Source organism: Haemorhous mexicanus, chromosome 9 (genome assembly GCF_027477595.1).
Source record: "Haemorhous mexicanus isolate bHaeMex1 chromosome 9, bHaeMex1.pri, whole genome shotgun sequence".
NCBI lineage: Eukaryota > Metazoa > Chordata > Aves > Passeriformes > Fringillidae > Haemorhous > Haemorhous mexicanus.
Window position 1 is genome coordinate 21301715 of NC_082349.1, and position 18444 is coordinate 21320158.

The 18444-nt window shown below is 38.0% G+C and overlaps 2 protein-coding genes across 4 annotated transcripts in view; one reads left to right on the plus strand and one right to left on the minus strand.

Moving 5' to 3' along the window:
* The first annotated feature begins 219 nt into the window (after window positions 1–219).
* Window positions 220–18444, plus strand: part of GPSM2 (G protein signaling modulator 2) — a 40421-nt gene continuing 22196 nt past the window's right edge. The window contains exons 1-2 of one of the 3 annotated variants that reach the window (XM_059854440.1): window positions 220–1201; window positions 3942–4074. The gene's annotated coding sequence lies outside the window, so the exon portion shown is untranslated. Of the gene's footprint in view, window positions 1202–3941; window positions 4075–14061; window positions 14185–18444 lie in introns of those variants that run through there. The other 2 variants (XM_059854441.1, XM_059854439.1) reach the window with 2 other exon arrangements.
* Window positions 2410–13305, minus strand: AKNAD1 (AKNA domain containing 1). The gene is made up of 14 exons (XM_059854451.1): window positions 12159–13305; window positions 11406–11465; window positions 10955–11084; window positions 10701–10852; window positions 10537–10596; window positions 9931–10064; window positions 9460–9586; window positions 8614–8777; window positions 7242–7327; window positions 5881–6003; window positions 5683–5793; window positions 4787–4883; window positions 3821–3968; window positions 2410–3200 (listed from the first exon to the last, which is right to left on the minus strand). Exons 1-14 carry the CDS (start codon window positions 13230–13232, stop codon window positions 3081–3083), a joined length of 2586 nt encoding a protein of 861 aa, XP_059710434.1. The 5' UTR covers window positions 13233–13305; the 3' UTR covers window positions 2410–3080.

Here is an 18444-nt window from a genome sequence, read left to right on the forward strand (position 1 = left end):
GTAGAATCCAAGAGAAATGTTATAATGAAAAAGAATAGATTACTTGTGTCCTTCTGTTTACCTTTTCCCAATGATGAGTATTTATTCTTCCTTTGTGATTTTGGTTTTTTCCCTTTATTTTTGCTCTCAGGTTAACCAATATTTTAAGACAACACTTTTGTTAGATGAGTTCATTCAGAGTTAATTAGAAGGTGGAAAAAGGTCAAGGTCTCCCCCTATAGCAGAGAGGAATGAAAGGGGAGGACATGGTATAATGATACTAAAATGTTGCAGGACATGGGGTGTGATGAGAATAAGTGGCTGTAGCATTCAAATGCACCTAAACGAGTTTGGAATTGAATCTACACTGTAGGACTACAGAAGCAACACTTTTAAATCAGTTGGTTCATCAAATACCATATACATCACAACCTTAAAAATATAGCAGAAATATGTTGGTTTTGGGAATTCTAGTTTATAACTCTATCACAGTAAAAATCCAGAGTAAAAGTACTTATCTAAGCAATGCTGTGTACATTGTGATGCACACTCTGAAATTGGTGCTGGAAAATTGCACTAAAATTATATATTTCTTATCCCTTTGGCAAGAGGAACCCAAGTTTGTTGTAACAGCTATATGTAGGTGCAATTTTTTTTCCTATTCCTAGAGCTGGAAAGTAGTTAAGTACAGAAGAAATTAACTGATGTCAGTGTTACACTTAAGGACTGAAATAATTGATTTCAGTGGTATATAAAATCTATTGTGCTGATATTTTTTTTTTAATTGCACAGAGTTGAAGAAATACCAGCTCACAAATCTGGATTACTTCTGTACATTCAGCACTTCAGTCTTTTCCCATGTCTCTGCTTCAGGCCTAAGTGTTATCATTACCTCAGACTGATAGCTGATAACTCAAACGTCTTAGTCTGTTTTGTTTTTTTTGTATCCCTTATCCACTTTTTCCACCAGGCAAAGTAAAGCCAAATGTTACTGCAAAGGTGAAATAACGAAGATGCTTTATGATAAGAAATCTGGCACCAATATGTAGCTCAAAACATCTTATGAAGTGAGTAAATGGAAGTTATATTCAAGATATTTGGGTTTTTTCCCCAAGGATCTTCTCTGCTACATTTTTCCTGGATCAGGAATCATATTCTCAAGAATGGGAAAAAGTTCTGTCAGGATAAACAAAAACGTAGCATTTTGGAGTACATGTGCAAGGTATATTATAATTTTGAAAGTTCATATTTTCACGTTATCCATATTAAAGTGCTTACCTAATGCTACATGTGGGCTTTGCAATCGGTTTTTAAAGTTGAATTTGGAAATCTGGACAAGATTCAAAAGGTATGGAACAATCTTCATGTCAAGAATGACTAGCTAGCATCCTTGATTAAGGGTGAAAAAAGATGATGGTGGAGTGTGAGATGGAAGCCTCAAAAGTCCTGTTAGTGTTCAGACTGAAGGGCTGTCTTCCTATTCAGTGTGTGAAGTGACAGGTGAAACCTGCAGCTGTCAAATCAGACAAAAGGACCTTTAGCATCCGAGATGTCACACAGTAATGACATGCTCTTAATTGTTATATTGAGGAAAAATCCTCAACATAAGGCAAGTATTTATAGGGCTAATAAGTATAAATGTAACTGCTTATTTGGAAGGATTCTGGGCTTTCAATTTGCCAGGGAATGTTCTGAGGATTTTCACTACATGATTGTCTAATTCAGTCTGATCTTTCTTAGGCAGTTGCTGTCAGGCACAGGACAGCAGGTGCAGGGATCCAGGATAAAACAGAAGGTTTAGAACCTGAATCACAAGCTGTTCTTGTGATGTGGAGAGATTTCTGTGAAAGAGATTAATTTCTTTTTTTAATTGCATCTAGGAAGCTGCAGCAATTACTTTCTTTAATAAGTTTATTTGCAAATAATGGGGACATTCCAAACACTAAACTAAATAAAGCAAAACCAGAGTTGATGAGAGGGAAACAAAGTTATAAGGATATACAGTAAGAGGCTAAGGAGGAAAAGAGTTGAATGTTATTGTTGGCTGTGAAGGGTGGAAGAAGCCCTGAAAAAAGCCCATGACTCAGGCTAGTGAGCAAGTGGCACATGGCAGTGAGTTTAGCAATCACTGCTTGTATGAACAGAGTCTGAATTATTTCTGTGATCTCCACTGATGAAATTGCTCAGGTTTGCCTGAAAATGGCTGTCCTTTTTAAGGAAGGTACTGGCATTTCTAATTTGGTTTTCATCAGTCCTTATGTCCTTTGGCTTCAGTGAGTAGCAGCCCTGATAAAACAAGGCTGTTAGCTGCTTGTCTTTAATCATTGCAGTTAAATGGATGTTAGAAGGAAAATAATAGATGACTTTTCTTGGCTCACTGAATTTCTACAGTATTTTAAAATTTTCCAACCTACTTACCATCAGCTAAAATGTCAAAGCCAGATATATCTGACAAATTAAGGACATCAAATTGAAGGAAGCAATTTAATTGTTACAAATACATAAACAACAAATGGTGTAATTCAGTCATTGCGACATACAAGGATGTTTCTTAAAAACAAACAACTCTCAATCTAGGGCCTCTAAAACCAAAATAATTCCAAGTGTTGACTATGACCTGGTATGTTAACATGATGTTTACTTCTAGATGTCTCAGGTACAGAGGCTGTTTTCTCTTGGTGTAATTAAGCAGCTGCTGTTGAAGTATGAGAAGAAATTATATGTAGTAATGACTGGGATTTATTCTCACACTTGGAAATGGGGGGAAATCCAAGTCAGAAAGTTATTTTTGCTAGTTTAAGCTATTTTTTATGAAGCTGTCTTAAGCGAATACTTACAGAAGGTATCTGTACCCAGTAATGGGATTAGCCAACCTACTAAAGACTTTCAGTAGAATTAATAATTTGTTTTACCGTTCTAAGACTGAGTGTAAATGTGGAATACCTATGTGCTCTTGGTTTGGTTTAGTACCAACAGGTACAGAACAGCTGACAAAGTTAGTTAGCTGACCTTTTCATGTTTGTGTTCATAATTTGATTTTTGCAGAGATACTAACACTTCAGTATGAATCAGCAGAACAATACAGCATTTGAACTAGATAATTAAAACTGTTTTCTCTTAACTTGAGCTAGATCTTCTGAAACTGCTTGTACCATTCGCTCTGTAGCTTTCTTCAAACTGTTTGCTGTCTCTATGGCATGATCCAGAGTAGAACTTAAGACCTGTTGGAAATAATAAAATGTAGCCTTGTTAATAGTGAAGGCAAATGTATGTATACATAGGTACTGGAAAAAGAGGATGTTTAAGGTTTTGTCCATGATTTTCACTCTGAATATGTGTTGAGAAGTAAAAATTGAGTCACATGATAGACTGCTCTAGGATTCAAGTTGGAAGTATCTGTTAATCATTTCTCTCTCTGTCTATTCATTTGAACTGAGGGACATATACACCTTTCTAATGTATCAGCTCCAGTGTGGTGAGTGTTTTTGGGACTGAGAAGGCTTTCTTGAGGTTTTGATAGTGGTTTGTCTAGCTAGGCTTTATTTCAGTATATGAGACACAATTCTAGAAATAAGACCCAGTGCTATTTTTTGGTCTATTTCACCTTTTATACAGGGACTGAGTTGCACAATAAGCACAATCTGTATGAAGAAATATAGTAAGATAAAAGCCAAAATGCTTGGGATTTAAACTCCCTCTTGTCTTACCCTTAAATACACTACATGTGCTTAGATCATAGCAATCAGCTTGCTAAGAATGGGATGTTCTACAGTGCCATGAGGTATGGAGGTAATCTTTTCAAGAAAGATGTGTGGCTTTAATTTTCACTCAAAAGTCTTACATTTGCATAGGAATCACTGGCATTTCTGTCTCTGATGTTGATTGCAGATTTTCTTTGGGCAGATTTCTTACTGGGTATGTATTGCTGTGAAAGGATCATCTTATCATATGTGCTTGAACAGCAGGTTTTGGCAGCCACTAAGGATTTCCTAAAGATATACAGAATAAAATACAATTTAAGTAAGGAAAAGAACTTCTACACTATGAATCACATACATACACCTTGATAACACTCAGTTGCAAGTTAATTTTATGGTAAGTAGAATTTTCCATGGAATTGTAAACCACAGTCCATCATTATTTGTGTTCTGTCTGCATTGCAATAAAACAAAAAATGTTCTAGGATGCGGAGTAAGAAGAAAATTTCTCCTAATAGCAGCATTCTGCTGCTGCTGTAACTTTCTCACAGTGTTCTATGCCACTGTGCAGCTCTCAAGTGCAGCTGCTGAACTTCCAGGCAATTACTGCTATGGAGTAAAGCTGTCAAAAAATACTGTGACAAAACTTGTTTGCATTTCAGTCTAGTCTGTGCTACTGTTAGAATCCATTTTGTTTCTGTCTCAGGGTGTAATTTAATGTTAACAACTATTAAAAGTAGGATTATTACTTGTAGAGAAATAGTTGGTAGCAAACAGAGCTCCATCCTAATAATACAGGCCTACATTTGAATCTTTGAATGGGAACATCCTCTTGAAGTAAATTTTTTTTTCATTACTAAATGTGTCAGCTAAAGAAGTTACATTTTCAACTCTTCATTACATTAGGAGTGAAGAACTAATCTAAGACTTGTTTACACATGTTCTTCAAGCAAATATTTTAATTTCACTAAAGAGTGAAATTCTAATATACAACATGCACTGCAAAAGATAAAACATTATTCCTGCTTATGATACTTGGTGTTTTTTCCATGCTGAATCTGCAACAATGGAGTTTTCTGTTGTACTACATAGTTATTACTACAGCTTACCTTTCACAAAGTCTGGTTACAACTCCACCTGGCTGATTGGGTTTTTGAGCCTTTTGAGTGGAGATTCTCTTCTGTGAATAAGCTGGAGTTGTTGAGGCTGGAGATGTTGAGGTTTGAAACAAAAAAAAGGTAATTTTCTGTGTATTTTTTTTTCTCTTTAGCATAATTTAAAGATCAAGTAACTATCACTGCTGAATAAAACTTGAATATGTTTAAAATTTTTTGTAAATGAGGACAGATTAAACTTTTTGTGTTTGCTCTAGCTGGCAAATGAAATGCAGATTTAATATAAATTTCATGCAGTGAAAGACTGCAGTGGGGAAGTGTAGAATAATCAGTGTCATAATCCTAATAATGAATACTACTTTGATTTGTAGTTTCACAGGCTTGCTAGACACAAATAGTTAATTTATGCTTTCTTCTTGATGAAGTTTTATATTTTCTTTAAGCAATTTTTTCTTATGTTCAAGAGAGTCTAAGTGACTTGAAAAGGTTCATGTTCAGATGATTTAATTTTTTTTAATTAGGCTCCCCTTGACTTTGCTGCATGTCACACAATATGAGGGTAGAGCTGGAATTTTCTTTAGTACTTGTTTATACTATGTTAGGTAATGGCTGGCACTATAAAAGTTGGCACAGTAATGCCTAATTTTCATGTCCTTTCATTTGGCTTTGCAAAATTCCTGTCATAAATGAAATATGAAAGAGATTCCACTCATAAAGAACCAGGGAAAGTTAAATCTGTTATGCATGGAGATTAAACTTGACCAGGTGTGTAAAAGTTGGATTTACAGTGCTAATGACTGCTTATACTAAATGAAGTGTGGCCTGGTATGTGCAGTGTGGCTTTCTGCCCCTAAAAAGCTAGGCTGTGTTTAATTACCCATCATACTTACAGGAGGAACCAGAGCTTCTTTTTCTACATAGGGTACAAGACTGAACAGACTCTTTGTAATTCCTGAGTTTTACTTGATCTCTGCTTCCCCTGGGGCATCTGCATCTAAGTCCTGGAAACCAAGAGATGTGTGGTTTAGAAAAACAAAACTATAAGCAATGTTTCCTTGTAGATGTTCATAGTTTTGCAATCACTGTACCTTGTCTGTCTCCACATAATCTCATATTTAATGATTTGTAACTTAGACTGTCACAGCTGACAAGGTCCTTACTTTGTGAATCATTATAAGAATCACAGGCTGAGAAGTCTTCTGAATCGCTGCCTAAAATTCAAAAAAATAAGTTAAAAGGGTCTGAAATATGAGAAGCTTTGGCTAATGTGCTCAGGTAATTATTTGGTTTTCAGCACTGTAATTTTAGAGTGTTTTGCTGCCATTAATACTACTGCAATTTGAGGAAGTACTTTTTACCCCCAGGAGAGTGGGGATTGAGTTAAAGATTAGCTTTCAGCCCTGTCTGCAAGCTTGGAATGTAATTTTCTGGTGGTGCTTATTTTCGGCCCAAGAATTGTTGGCTTTTTTTTCTTTAATGATGTTCTCCATGTCCTTGTCCATAGTGTTATGGGAACAGGGCAGCATAATAGGAGTGGGATGAGAATTTGAGCAGCTCTAGTATGGCACTGCTTTAACTAGTGCACCAACCAGTACAAACAATAATCCCAGTGTGTTATGCTAAATTAAAAGGATATCACAAAAAAGTCAAGGACAACTGATTGACAAAAGGTAAGAAAACCTGTATATTCAGACTTAAAACTAAATGTAGGACAGCTCATGCTATTTTCCTTTAGTTGCAAGTAACTGAAAGCTTCAGAATATTCTGCAGTGGAAAGGTAAAATTGTTTTTAAGCAGAAAAACAAAGTTGAATCCAAAAACTGAAAGTGGAAGTACTGATATGAAGTGTCTCAGTTGTCAGACTTGGAATCACCTTCTAGAATATTAAATAAATGCAGATCAGAAGAAAAAGCAAAATCAAAGCATTGTGTGCACGTCGCTGTCATGCTCTTGAAAGTATTAGCAGTGGCAATATTTGGAAACTTATCTAGAAAGCTGAATTAGATTCATAGAGTAATTCAGGTTGGAAAGGACTTCTGGACATCATCTGATTCTGTCCCCTCTCAAAGCAGGCCCAACTTCATTTAAGTTGCTTAGAACTCTGTCCGGTTGAGATCTGAATATCTCTGAGAGTGGATATGCCACAGCCTCCCTAGAGCAAACTGTTTCAATGCTTGAGCAAGTTCAAAATCTTTCATTCACATCTAAATGAAAATTGCATTGCAATGTGTCTGTTGCCTCTTGGTCTGTCACTGAGACTTCCACAGTGAATTTGACCTGGTGTTCTTTTTAGTTTCCTTTTTATTCTTGGTGTTTTGTGCTCTGCTAAGCAGTAACATCTGTTAAAACTACAATTTTCATGTTGAGACATAAAAGGAATGTATTTCTTCCCAGGATTCCCTAGCAGGTTTAAGCATGGTTCTGACCTTTATATGCCCTCATGACTTACTCAGGTTGGTATCTGATAAATCAGTTGGTTTTCTCTGCATGAAGAGTGGAGATGTTCCAGTTTCTCCTTCCTGGATATTTGTATTTCTTTGAGCATGAAAACAGAATATTTTTATTGTCCCTTAATATTTCTATGATGAGACTTACAAACATCTTATACTAATGATTAATTACTTCTTGAGAAGAAACAATATTTATTCACAGAAAGAACTTTACTTGTACCAGTTATCTGAAAAGGTGGTAAGCAGAAGTTTAATAATTAACTAGTTGAAAAATAATTACCCCTTTTAGTTAAAGGACACATTCTGACAAAAGCACCCTGACTTCCCACAACTGTTAAAAATGCTTAAAAGTAGAGATCTTGATAATCCCGCATTGGAATAGTAAAGTAGTGTGAAATCTTAGATACATCCATCTGTTACCACTGCTATTATTTTGATACAACATACATTAAATATGATTTGGTGTCTTAGTAACTTTGAACTCTTAATAGGGCTTTATTTAATGTCTTTAGATAATTAGAGGAATATTTGAGATGTACCTTCTGAGAGAAAAGGAACAAGGTTCCTTGTTTTAGTTATTTTTAACTTTGGGTGTACAGGATCAACAAGTTTATTTGGAAAATTTTCTGCCTGTTCATGAACATAATGATCAGAACATTGAACTAATAGTCTTTCAATGACAGAGAAAAAAGAGGAAGCTAGGTGAGTTTTACTAGACAACTATTAACACCTACCCTATAAAATAATCTGACAGAATTAGGTTAATGTGACTGTGCTCTGTGCTGCACGCATTCTTTTCCCAGAAGCTCTGCTTCTCTACTGGAACTTAGTTCAGTTCTCCTTTTTTAACCTTAGATTTGGTAAGGGGGGGCCACTTATTTTTCTAATCTCACTGAGATGTTTAACACCTATCAAATGTTTCCTAGGAGGGTGGAGATGGTGTTTAGAGCTTTCACAAGGTTTTGATTGTTAATTATGTAAGGATCTGCATCCCTCCCTTTTCTTCTTTAAATAAAAATACCACACAAATATTGGCAAATTATCTTTTACTGGCACTGTACTCTGACTAGTTATTCACATCCTGAATTTGTGTGGCTGTCATGAATTTTATACAGAAGTATGATTTAACTCCTAGGTGCAAGTGATGGTGGTGTTTTGGCTTCAGGAAATATTTTCAGACTGAGAAAGGTAGGAAGACCAGGCTAGGAGGAATTCTTGGATATGCAGTTATAGAATTCTGTAGAATTTTTATTCTGGTAATATTTGTGTTGCTTTTCAGAGATTTCCGTCATCCTAATTTTCTTATTCAGAAATTAATTTTATATATGATTTTATAAAAACTTCAACAGCTGTTTCCAAGTTTTTACTTACCTGTGCAGACAAAGATTGCACTTTTTGCCTTCTAAAGAAAGTTGATTTGCTGATGGGATTACATCAGTTGTCTGACTTCTTTCTCCCTCATGCTTCTTGTGAAAAAATGGAGTTTCAGTACCTCTTGTTTGTGGAAGATCAGCAGTGCTTGAAACTGCCAAGCTCTGTACAAAGTAACAAAGCACAAACACAGGAGTAGGTGGGCCTTGCATTGCAAGGAATGACTCCTACCAAACAGCATCTCCTCAGGCTCTCTTGCCATTTTTCTCTGAAGCCCAAGTTACCTAAAATATAGGTTATGAAGCATTTGTTGAGACTTACCTATAGATTTGTAGAAGACAGTAAGATTTTTTTTTTGGGGGGGGGTGAGTGTGTATGTGTATTTATGATCTGGGAGAAAATATTACCATTCTTAGGAGTAAACTCAATTTTCTGTAGCACAATACTGTTTGGTCTTTAGTAATTCTGCAGCTTAAGATCTTGGACAAAGTAATCTTGGACAAAGTAATTTTTCCTCCCACAAAAAGATAGTGATAACTTCTGCAAAGCTGTTTTGGGGAATTAAAATTAGCTACTCATATTTTCTTACTGTGAAATAAATGCTTTTGAAACTGGAACTAAGAACATTCGGTATAGTTTTGTTTTTATACTTGGGTTTCTGTTACAGTTAATTATGTATTATGAAGTTAATATTTCATTTTAAATATTTTCTTTTGAAGTAATGTGCTATCTAAAAGCATCATGCTCTTACTAGAGGAGAACATACAATCACACAACTTCAGTTAGGTTCTCAAGACTTGCATCAATAAAACAGAATAATTGTAGTGTTTAATAAAAGTCAGTTACCTCACAGATAGACTGGGCAGATTCATAGGAAGTCAGTAACGATGACAGGCTGCCTTTGCTGCCTTCCATTTGTTCTTGAATGCCTTCAAGCAGCATGCCAAGTCTGAATATTCCTCCTTCCACCCTTCTAAATCCAATCACAACTCTCAGTTACTTAAAACTCTCTAAAATGATCTTTTATTTCTTACCATGAAAACCATAGTGGAAATCACAGTACATTTCCCATAAAATAAAAAAATAAAATGTATGGAGTTGTCAGAGTTCCTTTTAAGTATTTGAATAAATCACAGAGATATCCAATTACAAGTAGGACACATAAAGCCCAAGGTGAATTTTGGCCAAACAACTTACAATTTACTATATTAAGATAATATTTTCACTTCAGGAAAACTCTAATGGATAAATGAAGCAAAATCTGTAAGACAGTCAAAGAAAATATACTAATGTACTACTTAGCACTTCTCTTCTAACCTCTCAGGATCAAACTCTCCAAGGTTGATAGGCTTGTCCTTGTGGTTCTGCAGCTGTAAGTTGTGGTGCTCTTCTCTAGCTTTTAAATAATTTCTTTCCAAGGCATCAAGGTATCTTTTCAGTTGATTTAATGCCTTCATCAATAAGAAATAATTCAATACAAAATGTCATGATAACTTAGAATAAGTAGCTGTCACTATGTCTTGCTATGTAAGCCAGATGTTATTTGCAGTGCTGTTGGTAAGAATTTTGGTAGTTCTCTGAACTGAAACAGAACTGCATATTGTATGTTCACCTAATACTCTGTGCTGCTGTATTACATCCAGGTAAAATAATAAAAATTATTTCTGAACCAATGCCCTACATGTCAAAATTCCTAACTTATATGGCAACTTCAAGCCTTTTATTAGTAGTTTTAAGTCAGAATCTTAAAAGATTTAAGAATTTGTCCACCTACTGAACACCTTCATTTTTGCTTCCTAATCTCATGCCTTCAGTCTGCATTGAGAAGAGTAAATATCCGTTTCAGGTAAACATCAAGAAATTGCAAGTCTAGAGCCATTTCAAGTGTATTTCAGATAGCTCAAAATACATAAATTAATTTACCAGATATTTGTCTTGTAAAAAGAGTGTTTCGTGGATCATATGTTTAGAGAAGTCTTCCACCTTCAAGACAAAATATTAGACTTAATTATTATGTTTAAACAAATTTGCCAAGACAGTATGGAATTTGAGCATCAGTGCAGTGTATATTGAAAGACAGCTCTTACTTTCTTAGTCAGTTGCTCTGTCTGATCCTTTAGTATTTGAGACATCTTTTCTCCGAGTGTTATTTCTGGGAATGAGTCAGAAGGATTTAGACACTCTGCTTTTACTGTCCCAGCTGCTGGTAGTGCTGATGCTGCTGCTCCAGGCTGCAGTCCTATGGAATACAAGGGAAGATTGGTCAATTGCAATTTTGGCCCAAAAATGTAATCAAATTACATTCAATAGTCATTTGCATAGCTACTGTAATTTTATTTACTTGCTTTAAGCAAACCATGTGTAGGTTGTACAGGGACAGGAGCACGTAATGTGATGACATCAGGTGGTGTCCCAGTGTGTCCTGAGGAAATGGCAATGTTGGCATTTGCAAAGTCTGACTGAGGAAGTATCTGTTAAAATGAGAACCTTCATTATAGATACAATGTATAGAACACTTATGGAGCTGGACAAAAAACTTTAACTCAAAATACAAAGTATTAATGAAATGTTTATTATAACAGTACCATTTAATTTTCTGAGTTGACAGAAAATTAATGTGTAAAGTGTCTCACTGTATAAATACTTATAATACTTCTCTGTGTTGTGAAAATATAGAGGATTTGTATAGATGGGAAATATGATATAAAGGTGACAAAATAGTTTTAGGGGATAGTCATAGTCCTAGAGGTAAAGAAGAATGACCTCAAAAAAAAGTGTTTTGAGAGATTTACCTTAGGATTAAATTTCAGATGGTCAATATGATTCTGGATGGCAGCATGCTGTGTCAGCATCTCATTTGCAGCCAGGAAATAATAGGGAAAAAGATTAGAACTTGTTGTATCTCAAGCAATTCATTAAGATGTAAATCTAGGAATGGAATTAAGAACTTGTAAAGCTCAGTGAGTGAGCTCCATGTCAGGGCATGAAATTGAGCAGCAGTTATCTAATTACTAACAAGCTTTAAAATAAATTCACAACAGTAAGAGAAATATTGTTGTTGAAAAAATCCTTTAGAAAGAATTGACTTGTCAATAAATACCAGTCTCAGGAGTTGAAGAGTGTTAGATATGAAAAAAAGCAAAGATGTCTTAACATGGGCACAGTAAAAAATAAAATGTTGTTCTTAAAAATGTATTTGAAGTCTTTTTAATGATTTTTAAACATTTAACACTAGAAATAACACTTTAGAGTGGATTTCCTCATGATTTGATAGGAAATGCTTTATCATCACAAACCATGTTCCAGGGTTAAATACTGGAGTATTTAATAACACTCAGCCTTTAAATAATGGTAATGATAGTTCTGTATAGTCAGTCCCACAGAACTTTATTTGTGAAAGTAGCTTTTGAGTCAGATGATGTACTCACTGATACCTACAGAGTGCCTGTAGAGCTAGTCATGTTGGATTTTATGTGATAACAATAACTTCTTACAATGCACCACTATTACCCAGTATGAAGAATTTCTTCAAGCACCCTAATTACCTGTAGCTGTCGCAGCAGTTCTGAAATACTCCTTTCTTCTTGATTCTCTACTTCAGCAGAGTTTAAGTAATTCTTATTTTCCAAAATGTTGTTCACAGTTAGTGATTTACTTTGCAAAATAGGAAAGGGGTTTTCTCTTTCTGTTGAAGGAACTGAGGTAATATTTTCAGGGTTTTTTAGTACTTGAACTTCTGAAGCAACTTCAGAGAAGTCAGGAAGGCAATAGTGAGCTTGCCCTTGGCCATATTTGAGCTCACAAGGTGAAAATGTTCTCTTAAACAGGGCTCTCTCGTCTTTTATGTTTTGAAAGGTGTGTGTATCTCCAGTCTCATTATTCAGTTGTGAATATTTTTGTCTGCACCCACACTGACCAGAAGAAAAAATAGGTTTCTTTGAAACAGATCTGTTTCCATTTAATGAGTTTCCATTTTTGTCATGAGCCTTTACTTCTTCCTGCTTTTCTAAGGGATACTCCTCGGAGCTCGTTGCCCATTGTTCATACACTAAAGAGCCTTTGTGTTCTGAAGGCTCAGGTTTGCTCCCAGTGTCATCGATACTTTCAGTAAAGGACACCTCTGGTATTGTCTCACATTCAATTAAGGGGCATGTGCTTAGTAATTCTCCCCTAGAAAAATGACGCAGGAGGACCTCGGACATCTTGGAGGTAGTTACATGTTCTTTGTTATCTGGTTTACTGGAACAACCAACATATAATTCCTTCTGAAAAGAAGCTTCACTTCCAGGCATTTCAGTTGTTTCTCTGGTGCCTCTGTGATGACTGGAGAATTCTTCAGGCTGTAGAGGAGTTTCATAGTTGGCTACTCCTTTTATGTTTTTGTTATCTTCAGAACAGGCTAAGTTTAAAATACCAGAAATATCTTTTGTACAACTATAGGCATTCAAATTATCTGAGTTATTGTTGTATTTACAGCTTATTCCTACATCTCCATCATAAACTAAGTAATTTTCTTCCTCTTCTGTTACATTTGTGCTACAGCCTAATGCATCTGAAAATAAATTATTCATTTGGGCTTTCATCCAGTCTGGCAGTTTGCACTTTTTTGTAGTCTCCATATCCAGTTTATGTAGTATATCAATGCCATTGCTTTGCTGGTGGTGGACAGAGCTTTTATTATTGCATGGATCAAAATCTGGAATGTATGATTAATAGTTATTTTCTACTCAAATATACATTACAATAATACTTATCTATATGATTAATATTTAACTATCTCCCTACTGTAGCTTTTTTAGAACAATCGTACTGACATTAATGCTCCCCTATTTGCACTAGTGTAAGTCTGCTTGAGGAAATAAGACATAAATGACAAAAGCTTCGGGAACAGCAGCTGCAGCCAGCTCCCTGTCCTTGCTCATTAATCCCGCTGGGAAGACAAAAAAACTTGGTAACAGAGCCACGCGTGGTACTACAGTTCAACCTCAGGCTGAAAATTCCCCAATCCCTTTCCCCGCCCCACTCTAAAGCGTTTCTTTAGCTTATGCTTCAGAGAAAGAACACAAACTTTTTTCCCAATTTACTTATCGTACCCGTGTATCAAATAAAATGCAATTAATTAGCAGCTCAGCATCATAAAATGTATTGTTTCACCTTATCTGCAGTCGCTCGAGGCGGCAGAGGCGAACTTGCAGCCTCTCTTTCCTATGGGCACCAGCGCAGCAGCGCGGCCGTGCCATTCCCGTCGGGGGCACGGCGTGCTCGCGCCGCGGGGCCGGTGCCGGGCGGGGCCTCGGTGCCCGCAGCGGCCGCGCCCCGCCCCGCCCCGCCCCGCGGCTCCGGCCGCGCCGCCCATTGGTCCGTGCGGATGATGCGGCCGCGCCGGCCGTTGGCGGCCGCGCCCCTGGGGCCGGGCGCGCGCGGCGGCGATTGGCGGGTTCGAGGAGCGGCTGCGCGTGGGCGGGCGGAGCTCGCCGCCCCTCACAGCCCCGGCCCCGCCAGCCCGGCTCGCACAGCGCCGGCCCCTCGAAACCCCGCCAGCCCCTCGGAGCTCGCCGTCCCGGCACACAGGTGAGCGGTGCGGCGGGGGGCGCCCGGTGCCAGAACGGGGGCTCCGAACGCGGCCCCGGCAGTGTTGCGGCCCCGAGCGGAGCGGTGTGTTGGTGAGTGGAGGGGCGGCGCGGCCCGCTCCGAGCAGCGCTGGGCGAGCCCGGTGCCGTGCGCCGGCGGCCGCCGAGCGCCCGTGGCGAACAAAGGCAGGAGGTGCCCGTGCCCGGTGCCACGATCGCCCCGGAGGCTCTGTCGGGAGCCGGTGCCGGCAGGGCTGTGCATCGGCCGCCTTTGGGAACTTGCGTTGTGCTAACGAGATGGATAAATAAAATGAAAGCATAAGGGCAGGAGCGAAACAGGCTGGTGATAGAACCGGAACCAAAGAATCTGCAAGCGTAGCGCGAGGAGTGAGGTATACAGGGAGCAAGCTCTAAACTTGTTCGAGAGTTTGAGTTAGGGATTGTGTTGTGGCATATCTAAGGTGGGATTATACCAAACCTAATCTCATTTATCTACTAGACCGTAGGTTTTGCTAGTGTAGTTCCTGCCCTTCTATTGCTTTTTCACTTTTTCAGTGGAGGAGCATAGTAAATCAGATACTGCTCTCTCTCCCCTATTTGACCTGATTGCCAAGACACACATTTTACCCCACCCTGAAGCTGTGGCCTTTCTTCTGCTTAAGAAGCTTTTTCAGCCTAATGTGCTGTTCCTGTTAGATTCTTGCCAGTGACTGCAGGGCTCATGGATCCTGAGTTGCCATGGAGAGCTGTGCAGCCATCTCAGAATTTGGAAGAACGTGCTGAGTCTTGCATCTCAAAAAGATTGGTTAAGAGATTCTAGTCCCTGCTTAAATTTTGTCTGGAAACTTAATGCCTCTTTTTTAAGTGATAATTCTGTTAGACCTGAAAACGCTAGCAAAAACACCTCCTCATAATACAATCTTTCAAAATAAATTGCTTATATATTTATAGTGTGCTTAAACTAATTTGTAGGCCTGTGCAAGTGTTCCTTCTTACTAGTGTAATTAATGGTTAGCAAATCTTCTGGACTGTGCATCCCTCTTCAGTAGGAAGGACTTTGTACTTCCAGTTGCTTCCATATAAAGCTGAGACAAAACCTGCCTGAAATCTAAGATACCTTCACTGGACTAGAAGAAAGCTGTGTGAGTCTTATCAGTTGCTTTATTTAATACACTGTTTAAATGCTCTTGTAACTCTTTCAAGCATCTTAAAACTACTTAAGATTGTACATTGCTGCTACTCTTGCTGCAGAATTACTTCACAAAGTGATGGTTTGGAGGTCAGACTAAGTTTTGAAAAGCTTTTTTCTAAAAAGAAATGCTCTTTGTCCATAGTTTTAACTACTAAACATAAGGGGATTTTTTTTTAGCATTAATATTTTTTTTTTAATTTCTCCTCATCTTCCCCTTTTAAAGTTTAATAGCCAACATATTTCTACTTTTTGTCCTCCAGGTTTATTGTAGCCTTTGTGTGGTCACTTTCTCTTTCCACAACTTAGTCCTGCCCAGATCTGTAACTGTAGTCCTGGTTTCAGTGGCTTTTAAGGTTAACGTCTTAATGAACTTGGTCTTGTTTGAGGAGTGAGTGATTATCTTAAGACTTTCTGAGGGATCAACCTGTTATCACTGCTCCTGCAAATAAAAGCAGAGAGAGATACCAGGTACCAGAGAATCCTTAAACTTTTCTTTAGCCATTAAGTAGTAAGTCAGCTATACAAGTGATAATATCCAAAAAGGAAAAGAAGGTATTATTTTGTGGAAGACCACAGTATTAGGAATGCAAAATACAGGAAAAGCAGAAGTGGAAGGACTGGCAAGAGATGATCTGAAACACATACAGTGTTGAACAGATGATTAATGTCAAGTTGCCTGTTGGGACTCAAATTTGGCAGTGTTTGAGGAATATGTTACTTGTCCGTGTAATAAAACTTCTTTGTATTATAGGAAGGAAAGCTTTCATTCAGCTGGGTTACAGGGAATATAAACCACATGTGATTTATAAAGAAGGCTCTCTAAATCTATTATTTCTTCATTATTTCTGTTTGCTACACTATTTTTCCTCCCATTGCCATGTTGGTATACTCTTAGGAGTTTTGTTCCTTGCCTGCAGCACTTTGGAGCCTGGACCTTATCTAGTTATTTTGTTAGAGAGCAGGACGTGCTACTGTGACCAATTCTTTCAGTGTAATAACATCTGTACAGAGTGGATATACTGGCAGTGGGGGCAAAGTGGGCTGCAGTCCAGTAGTCATCACACTGATGGAAGAAACTGCAGTGAGGAGATTCTGAATAGATTTGCAGCTCCATCCCAATTGGAATGAATATGTAAAGCAATTTACAACTTGGCACCTCACCAATTACTGTTTTCCTTAAATCTCCATAGGTGATGTGCCATAAATACACTGTACCTGTCTGTAAGAAGCAAACAGTGTGAAAAAGCAATGCATTGTCTTCTCACTGTTGTGAGTGTTCATCCTGCACCTCATCTTTTGCCGTTTGTAGCTGTAGACTCAATAGAGAGGATGTTAATGGCTGCTGTTAGTACCTGGGAACCAAGGGGCACAGGTGATGCACCAAGCAGTGCTGCTGGCATTAGCCTGTCATGGATCATTGCAGTTGTGTAACAGAGGTTCTACGAGAGCTGCAGCTGCTCCCTGCATGGTGAAACTTTGCTGGAGTAGTAAGGATTCATTATGCTGAAAGTCTGCTTTGGCTCTGAATGAGCACCACAGTGCCAGCTAGGAATTTTGAAACAGCAGCTATATTGCTTCACTGAAATTGCTACTGTGTCTTACTGCCAGTGATTCTAAGGATTATTATTTTTTTAAATTTAATTTATAGAATCATAAGGTAACTTCTTCAATTTCTTTGTAAGATGCTTGTACAATGTTTGTCTTCTTTCTTTTACGTACCAAGATCTCTTTTTAAGAGATTTCGTTGGCTAAGGAGGAGCTAAGCTAGGTGGAACATTTTATTGGAGAGATTTGTGATCAACTGGCTGTATCAGCTTGGTGTATCAGCTCAGTGCAAATAGCCAGCCTTTTGTGCTGAACCCTTCCTACGTGGGGTTCTTTCATACTGGATAACATGCTCCAGTTCCCAAACTGAAGGTGGCCGAGTGTCTCGTTGCCTGGGAGAGGCCTTGTATATGTTCATTTGCATGATGAGAGTGTCCCAAAGGAGGAGGGTTCAAATTTACCTTCAGAACTTGGTAACAAAACTGTTACTGATTTATTGGGAATGATTTCAACTTACACTGTGAATAAAAGGATTGCATACTGCTTTGTTGTGAACTCTTATTGCAGTCTGTTGTAGCATTTGTGCACTTAAAGTGCTTGAATGCAAATCTCATCCCCAGTTGAGGGAGATCCTGGAAAGAAGGCAGTGCAATGTTTATTTTCATTCTGTGAACGACAGTTTGTAAATAAACTTGGATCTAGAATAAGGAAAGAAAAAGGATAAGGAATACTGATACCTTGATGTATCAAATATATGGAAAAATTCTTACCTGTTTTGACTGTGATCTTATTCTGTACCGTTCTTGTATCTGAAATCTTAATTTTGCTGCGGGTACAATTAGTTTTCAGTTGCCTGATTAGTTTTATGATGGGTATATTGGTTATATTTTGCTGGCACTTCATGTTCTCCTTTCTTATTTTATTGTAGTGTGGGATTCCCCTAATTCAGGATTTAAATAGATGGCTTACATCAGATATCTGCAGGAGTATCTGTATAATAAAAATACTCGTGGTTACTTGTGTTAACTGCCCTGGGTTCTTTACCCTGCACACTGGACAGTAATTATGTACATTCAGTAGCAAGCTGTTTGCCAGTTAAATACTGGTTCTCTTAGAAAAAGAAGGGAAAAAGGAATAAGCAGGATATACAGAGTTTGAAAGGCTTGGCATGTTGCAGACCTTTAGCATTACTTAAAGCCCCAAACACTCCATTCAGCTAGGTACTCGACAAACAGAGGAAAAATCCTCCTCCTAATCTACAGAATAGGTGGAAAGTGCACACAGGAAATGCCAGAGGGCAGGTGGAAATGCTCACCTATTGAAGGCTTGTGTTTGCCTTTAACAGAAGCTGTGTGAGCCGGGGCATCCTGCAGCTATGCCAGGAGGAGTTACCTGTGAAATGAAGGAGATGAACCTTCTCTTACCTGTGTTTAGAACCTACCATGAGCAGGGTCTGCTGGGTTTAGGCAACCAGTGAAATAAAGAAAACCCCAAACAAAAATTGGTACAAACAGGGTGATAAAT